The following is an 8,343-nucleotide window of genomic DNA, read 5'->3' on the forward strand; positions in this document are numbered from 1 at the left end:
CCAGCAAGCCGGTTAGAGGAAGAAAATAGATGGAAAGCCTCGGTTCAACAACCACACCCGCTCCTTCCTTTCTCCTAAAGAGCCAACACACCAACTCCACCACCAAAAGTAAAAGTGACGAAAACCCTCTTATAATAATTAACCAAGAAACCCTCCAAGCCTTACCCATTTAATTTCTTTGTTACCTTCGTCTCTGAGAGAGAGAGAGAGAAAGAGAGTGGGACTCCATTAGGGTACAAGAACAAAACATTAAGATAGCAAAAGGAGCGTGTCAAGAAAAAGAGAGCTGGCCAAGAAATTTTTCTTTTCTTTTCTTTTCTCTTTAGTAACGTCAAGAAACCTTCCATGGCTCCTCTATCTCTCCTATCTCTATAAAGAAATCTTCAATGAGATCATCACCAACAAAAGACGCCAAGAAAGGATACAGAGAGATATCTTAGTTCTATTGCTTACTTACCCCCACAAAGAATTATAAAGTTGTATACCACCACGTACCAATGCTGCTTAGAAATTCCATGTCGAGTACCAAAAAGTTCTTTCAGAAATCCTTAGAAAGCTTCAAGTCTTTCTTTTCCGGTAATTCTTACCAGAGGATGCCCAAAACCTCTCCTTACGATAATCCACGTACTTACAATCATCTCGCCACCGATATCAATGTCCAAAATAGGTTCAAGGCCAAGGATTTGGACACGTTCTACGATGATTTCAACGACCGGTGGGAAAACGATGAAGGGAAAGCAAGGAAGAGAAACAAGAAGAAAAGAATACCACCATCATCAGCAGCCAAACAAGAACAAGACGAGCTAAATGGAAGTTTCATGAAGTTCTCCAAGGCGATTCCTGTCAAGGATTATCAGATACAAAAAAGAGATGACTACAACTACAATCCTAAAAACAAACTGAAGGGTTTTCAGGGAGGAAAAAAATGGCAGCTGGAGAATAGTTCAAATTATAAGGATACAAGAGATCAGGGAAGGAGTTGGTTGCTGGCGCAGAAGCTAAAAGAGCTAGAGATGATGGATGTTTGCAATGTGGATCATGTCCTGGACATAGAAGAAGTTCGCCATTATTATTCTCGCCTGACATGCCCTGCCTATCTGGACATCGTAGAGAAGTTCTTCATGGACATGTATACAGAATTCTTCGGACCACCTGGAACCCCACGCAGTGTGAATTCCAGGAAAATTAGGCTGCCTTCAATGAGATCATAGACTTTTATACTTCTATATCAATGAAGAGCAGCTTCGAATTTCTGACAATATTTCAGGTTGTCAATACTTCGGCCTTCTATTTTGCAATATTTTCCCTTGCTTTTTCTCTTTTTTGTTTAAGCATCAGGTGATTGTCATATTCTCTGTTCATAGATTGCTCCTCTGGTTTGGCAATTGTTTTATGCAATCAATTTACTTTTTCTAATTTCTTTCCTCTTAATGCATTTTGATGTGCATTACAATTCCCACAAAAATATTGAATGCAAAATTATTTCTAAACAAAAACAGGACAAAATGTTAGGAAATTTCTACTGTATCTTGCGTTTACATGAATTGAGCTTAGGTAAGCAAAACCCTTAAACCTTTGTTAATTATTCTTCACTTCTATACAAAGGTCATCTTGACAGAGAAACGGGTCACATCACAAATGCTGTCTCTATCAATTTTGGTGAAGAGGAAGAATACAGAAACTTAATCATGAAAATTTCTTATAATTAATTATCTTAATTAAGAGGTTCATTGAAGATTGCCGAAGCAGAACTTTACTTTGACTTTGCAGTGCAAAACCATTATGGCTTTGCTTAAGTTCCTGCTTAATATTAGTTTTACAAATTTAAGACGAGATGGAGTCCTCACTCCTGAGGAAATGAATTGGAGTGGGCTAGATGGGCCTGAAGATCCATGGATGCAAACACATCAATTGTGCCCAATTCACATCCAATAACTTTTCTCCACCGGGCCAACTAGTCAATTCTCAATTTGTTGGTGCGAAAAATTAAAGGCAATAATTTCTTAATTTGTTGGTGCGAAAAATTAGCCATTATATATGATTTGTTTCCATAATTAATTAATATACTGCAATAATCAAAAACCCTTTATAAAGATCTTGAACAACTCAATGTTGCGTTGCTGTAATTACATCACATAATCTTACAAGGCCTAAGGTTCTTCTCTTACTGTGCTCTCTTCTCTCTTTATTATATTATAAATTTTGTTCATTGTTTATGACATTATTGTTTTGCAATTGCTTTATGTTTGTGTCATGATCTTAAAATCCTGTAATTAGCTAATTAATTACTAGTCAATGAAAATCTCTATTTTTTTCTTCTAAATAGCTGTTCCGAAAGAGAGAAATGGGTCGTGGAAAGCTAAACATGGAGCTCATAACTAATGAGAAGTGTCGCATGGTAACATATCACAAAAGAAAAAAGGGTTTGATCAAGAAAATGCAGAAGTTCCGAATTCTCTGTGATGTAGATGCCTGCGTGATCATCCTAGGGTCAAATTTCAATGATCTTCCCATCGGCGTTGAGACCTGCCCTAGTGATGGCTATGAGATGAAGTGCATTATTAATTAATAGATTCCGAGCTCAGGGCAGTGAGCGCAGGAAAGACCAAGATTTGTCTAGTTTTTTTGTTGCTCGCCGGAAGAAACTGGATGATGAGGTTGCTAGACTTCGAAAGGCATGCTTGAAAGCAAAGTTTCCGGCGTGGGATAATCGTCTAAACCTGTGGAACTATCATGAACTTACTTTACTTGATGAGGCTGTGGAACTATCATGAACTTACTTTACTTGATGGGGCTCTGGATTCTAAGCTTCAAGTTGTGATTAAACATAATTTAGCCACATTTTTATTATCTTTATTATTGTTTAATTACACATTTTCAGCTTAATTTATGGTTTTTGTCTTGTTTTTACAGAAAAAGAAGAAAATGGAAAATTGGAGAAAAAGTGCAAAAAAAGCTGGAAAAGTGATTGAGTCAAAGTGATTTGGCCAAATCACTGCCCAAATCGAGCTGAAGCAGAAACCTAGAACTATCTCACAGGAAAGTGATTGGGTCAGAGCAATTTGGCCAAATCAAACAGAGGAAGCAGAGAAATCAAGCTGAGGCAGAAAAACCTGAAAGTGAATTCTCAGAAATGAATTCTCAGAAGTGATTTGGGCAAGCGATCTGCCCAAATCACCCGCCCAAATCACTTTGACACAGAAAAACAGCAGAAGCGAGAAAAAGTGCAGCAAACCAAAATTCAAATTTGAAGAAGTCCAAATCTACTTCAAACACTGCCATCACAGTTCCAAGAGGCACAAGAAAGTCTCTCACCTAAGAAATTCCATTTATAATTAAATACAAGATCAAAAAAGAAATCAAAGATCAAGCCAAAATAGGATTTCAAAACCCTAAATGGATGGGATTCTCAAGCTATAAAAGAGCAGCTTCTAAACCAGTAAAGGCATCTTCTCCTCCTCGGAAATTCTGCAGAATTACAGCACTCTTCTTCTCTTCCTTTCTTCTTTCCTTTGTGTATTTTTGTCCACCATGAGTGGCTAAATTCATTTTTTTCTAGTTGAAGTTGAGGAAATTCATATTTATGATGAATTGTGAGATTTAAAACTCCATTGTTAAACTCTTATTTGCTTTCAATATTTATACAACTTGATCTTTTCTATAATTATTACTTTGCTTTTAGAATCAATAAGGGCCCATTGCTTTTAAATTGCTTGAGTAATAAATTGTTTGAATGATTTAGGTCCGTAATTGCTTAGATTATTTGAACACAAATATAATCAGTTGCATAATCTAGACTTGACCACGCGGTTGACAAGTATAGAATTGGATTTCTCTAAGTCTTAATGCAGTCAACAGTTGTTCGATACCAAATGCCCCAAGAACGTTCCTTGGCAACTTGTTGATTAGTGTTTGATTAGCGAACGTTTCCTAATCAAACTAGAACTAAGGAAGAATTTGGTTGTGAAAAGTTTCTTCCACAACCAAAACTAATTTATTGAAATAAAATAGGAGTTTTAGATAATCAATGATCAATTCTGAACAAGCTGAAATAGACTCATACTTCAATTAGAATCTCTTTCCCATTGAAATTCTCATCTATTTAAATTATTGCTCTCTTTTGCTTTTTAGATTTAAATCATCAAAACAAACCCCCCTCCTTTACTTATTTGTTATTTATTTGCCTTAGTCATTATTAGGAAGATTCTTAGTGTCAAATCCATGTGGTTCGACCCTATTGCCACTATCTGCAAGTTAATTGTTAATTGTCTAATAGGTTTATTTTTTACGGTTTCGACAACCGCTATCAAGGTGCAACTAATAGGGTTTTATAGATTAAAGCTGACCATTATTTGATGTTTGGTTCCACATCAAAGTTCATTGATGAAGAAGTCTCCAGCAGTAACAATTTTAAATCAAGTCTAAACGCTTCAACTTTGGCTAACGCTTGTCATCAAAAGAATATGGAGTTAGAGTTTCATGAGCAAGGGCAGTTAGCTTTTGTGAATCCATCTGATCAAACTTTGCCACAGATGCTTCCTTTTAATCTTAATTCTCTCAATAGTCCTATGTTGATGATGGCCAATGGTGTGGATAAAGGCTTTTTAGGCTCTTATTATCCATCTGCTGCAAATCTGATGATGAATTATCGTCCTAGGGGTTGCCCAATAAGCTACAGTGGTCTAAGCAGGCAGCTGTCAGCTGGGTTACCAAATGTTTCTTCTCGGATGCATAATCCTCAATTGTCCGAGTTTTGTGATATTAACGAGTTTGAGATGAGGAACAAAAAGGACAGTGTTAAACATGAATCTCGAAGCATCAAATCTAGCATCTTGCAGTAGTTTTCTTGAATTAAGATGTTCAATTGTGTTTTCTTTTCTTTCTTTGGATTTATCATCTGGGACTAGATTATGATATTAGGCCTTGAAAATTTATGGTTACGTACTTAGAATTCAGAGTAATTATTTTTTAAAATCTCATATTAGAAATTTAGAATCTTGCAAAAAAAAAAGGGAATGATCTCTGAAAATATTGAATGAATGTGCAAGAGTTTTGATTTGATGGGCCATGAGGCTAGCCTCCCCAGTACAAGAGGTTGCAGGCTTTGCAGATGGCGATGTTGAGTTGTATTTTTGACAGGCCAAGCCCGCACTTTTCAGGTTCTTTTCTTTTTATATATATTTTATTTTGATTAAAATTTGAAGTGAGATTTATAATTTTATGCAAATTATTAAATACAAAAAATGCAAAAGGGTCAAATATGATTTTGTAATATTGAATATTCCGTTTGTTTGTTAAAAAATAATTTATATTTAAATTTTTTTTAAGAAATGAAAATATTTAAGAAAATAATTTATTTTTTATTATTTTATTATAATTTAAAAAATAAAAAATATTAATAAATTTATATAACAGTAGTAATAAATTTTTAAATAAAAAACGATTTCCTCTTTCCGTTTCCTTAAAAATGTGAAAAATATGTTTAAAAATTATTTTTTATAAAATAAATGGGAAATTTTTTTGTTCAGACATCTTAAAAAACATTGATTATATTAAATGTTATTTTATTATTCATGGAAAAGTTCACATAATCTGACAAAAAAAAGTTAATGTACTAATAATTATAGCTTTAATAGTTCATCAGTTTTTAAACTTTTCAGTTTTTTTATTTCCGTCGACGTCTTGGGTATCATATTTTAACATTGATTGCCATTTTCTATTGAAGTGTGTGATAAATTCAAATAGCCTACTTAAAGAACTGCAATATCAAACCAAAAACTAGGTTCCACGCCTAGGCTGATTCTTGTGGACCGTCAGAAGTGACTTGCTCTGTCTTCTTTCGAGTCTAGAAGGGAGATGAAAACTCTTAATAATTCATGTTCATAGTGATCATGACCTAGCTATAGGCCTATGGAGCCAATGACAAGGAAAAAAAATATTGCTCAAAGGAAATGTGAAAATGGTGCTCTAATAAAAGAAAGAATCTCTAGGGCAGTCTCCACTCAACTTGTTGTGGATCCCATTAACATTTCGCAGCTCCCCATTGTGCCATTTGACAACCACTGAGGTCGGATATGAGAAAATTTGTATGGAGGGTTTTGTTTTTAGTGCATATATGGAATAGGGTTTCTTTTGAAGCAATGGGAAGATTCTTTCCAATATCCGTTGCGATTCCAAGAGGAAAAGCCAGCATGTGGGAGTTGTAGAAGCCTTGTCTTTTAAATTGCATGAAAAAGGGTCTTTTTTGCTCAGCCGATCATCTCTGCCCTTCTTATGTATTATCTAATCCTCAACCCATGGAAGTTGGAACCCTTATTCCTCTTCCTCTCCGTCCTTTAACCCCATAAAGAGAAAAGCATTATATTGTCTCCATTTGGAATTCCACGGTTCCATAATCCAAACAAGCCATATGAGAAATCCATTCCATAAAAGTATAATGAATTTAGTTAATGTCTATAATGCTTCTCTCAATTTGTTATCCGTTAATGGGTATTGTGGAGGATGTGAAGTTCTTTAGTTAGGAGTTTTTCTTCTGTTTTTGTTCAATATAAGAGGATGGGAAACAGTGCAGCACATAATTTCATTAGAAAAATTTTGCTCAATGATTCTTTTCTCTATGATTCTCTAATACAATTTAACTCTGTTATGTTTATTCTAATCCAGTTAGGTTCTCAATGAAATTGTTTCATTGGAAAATAATAATAATAATAATTTAGTTATATTAATTATATATAATCTCAAAAATTTCAGCTATGATTGTGCTGTTTCTTGCTTTTTTTAATTAACTTTTTCTTGGGTTTCCCTATTTTTTGACCTTACTTTTTTATTTTCTAATTTAGGGCATGAGAGTTACTTTTTCATTTCCCACCCAGTATGAGCACCAAGCTAAACCGTAAATATAAGCACTCAGCATAAGCAATAATATTTATTTATTTTTATAATGAAACAATTTTAAGGCAATGGAATTTTCCATCAAAACCGTATTTCCAAATTCGTTGGCAAAAAGATTTTGAAAGATATAGCAAAAACCCATATAAAACTGTAAACTAAAATGATAAAATCTACATGCAAATAAAATTTCTTTTCGAAAAAATCATCAAAAGAAATGGAAAAAAGAAAAAGAAAAAGGGAAAGAAAGCCATGAGTAGTGGAGGAGGGATGGTCTAATGATTGAAGAAGGGGCAAGTTGCAAATGGTGGTCCTAATGTAGCATACCATGTTCAAGAAAGAGCAAAGAAAAGAGTGGAGTATCCATTTCACATTTCTCTTCTCTCATTACTATATATTATAATCTTCTTTCCCTATTGCTTCTGACTTCTCATCGTCTTCTCTTATTCACAACGCACCTGCATGTCTTGCCCTTTTCATCTACAAAATAAAAAGCTAACTTACTCTCAAAGCAATTTTACTCCCTTTTCAAATGCCTTACCCCTTTAATCACTAAACCATATTTCCTTCTCCCTTAACAACATGAGAGAAGAGAAGGGTTGTAAAAGAGAGTCCACCAAAATCAGAGATTACATTTATTATCTTGCATTTTGTTACTCTTCCTGCAACAACTTTTAAAATAATATTCAGGGTTTTGATTTTAGTGAAAAAACTATTTCTTTTTGAGTATTGAATATCAGTTATTAAAAATGCAAGATAATATATACAGAGAGGGAGAGAGAGATGAAGACGTTTTACTACCATAAAAATTTTGGACCACTCACAATAAAAGCAGTAAATTCATCAAACCAAATGGATGGTCGAAATCCACGAGTACTCTGAAAACATGTGCAGCCATGGAAAGGTGGTGTGACTTGTAATGTCTGCATGGCAATCACGTGCCTCTGGACCATGCATATAACTTTGTAGGGCAACTTCCATCTCCATGTTTAGTTTAAACTTTATACTCTCCAAGAAAATATATATTCAGATCCCTCAAACCTACAACTTTTCGTTGCGTTAAAGAATTAGCAACCAGTTGCTGTCGGCTCAAGAATATCAACTCCTAGTGGTTAATAGCCAGCCATAGCCAGATAAGCACCATGTCCTCCCGTGGACTTTCTTGGCTTCTGACACTTCATTCTTTTCATTTTTTACCCATTTCTTTTAATTTAGTTGTATTAGAGTCAATTAAATAAAACCTTTTCACTTTTCCACATGCCCTAGGATTTCCAATGATATGCAAAATGAAAATACATAGGTAATTATTAATTAATTAAGTCTATTCCAATGAACACTTTTCATAAGCAAATAATTTTAGTTATATCTAAGGAACATCAACTATATTAATTAATAAAAGATTGAATCCCATGTAATTAGTGTCTGGAATAAGTTCAGAAGCAGTTGAACGTGATT

The 8,343-nt window shown here is 34.3% G+C and overlaps 1 protein-coding gene and 1 pseudogene across 1 annotated transcript; both read left to right on the top strand.

The window, feature by feature from the left end:
- Window positions 1-2,250: 2,250 nt before the first annotated feature.
- LOC110602975 lies at window positions 2,251-2,799 on the top strand (annotated as a pseudogene).
- Window positions 2,800-4,312: 1,513 nt separating this feature from the next.
- LOC110602973 lies at window positions 4,313-5,260 on the top strand. Its single transcript, XM_021740601.2, has one exon. It carries the CDS (start codon window positions 4,356-4,358, stop codon window positions 4,839-4,841), a length of 486 nt encoding a protein of 161 aa, XP_021596293.1. The 5' UTR covers window positions 4,313-4,355; the 3' UTR covers window positions 4,842-5,260.
- Window positions 5,261-8,343: the final 3,083 nt, after the last annotated feature.

Source organism: Manihot esculenta, chromosome 16 (genome assembly GCF_001659605.2).
Source record: "Manihot esculenta cultivar AM560-2 chromosome 16, M.esculenta_v8, whole genome shotgun sequence".
Classification (NCBI taxonomy): domain Eukaryota; kingdom Viridiplantae; phylum Streptophyta; class Magnoliopsida; order Malpighiales; family Euphorbiaceae; genus Manihot; species Manihot esculenta.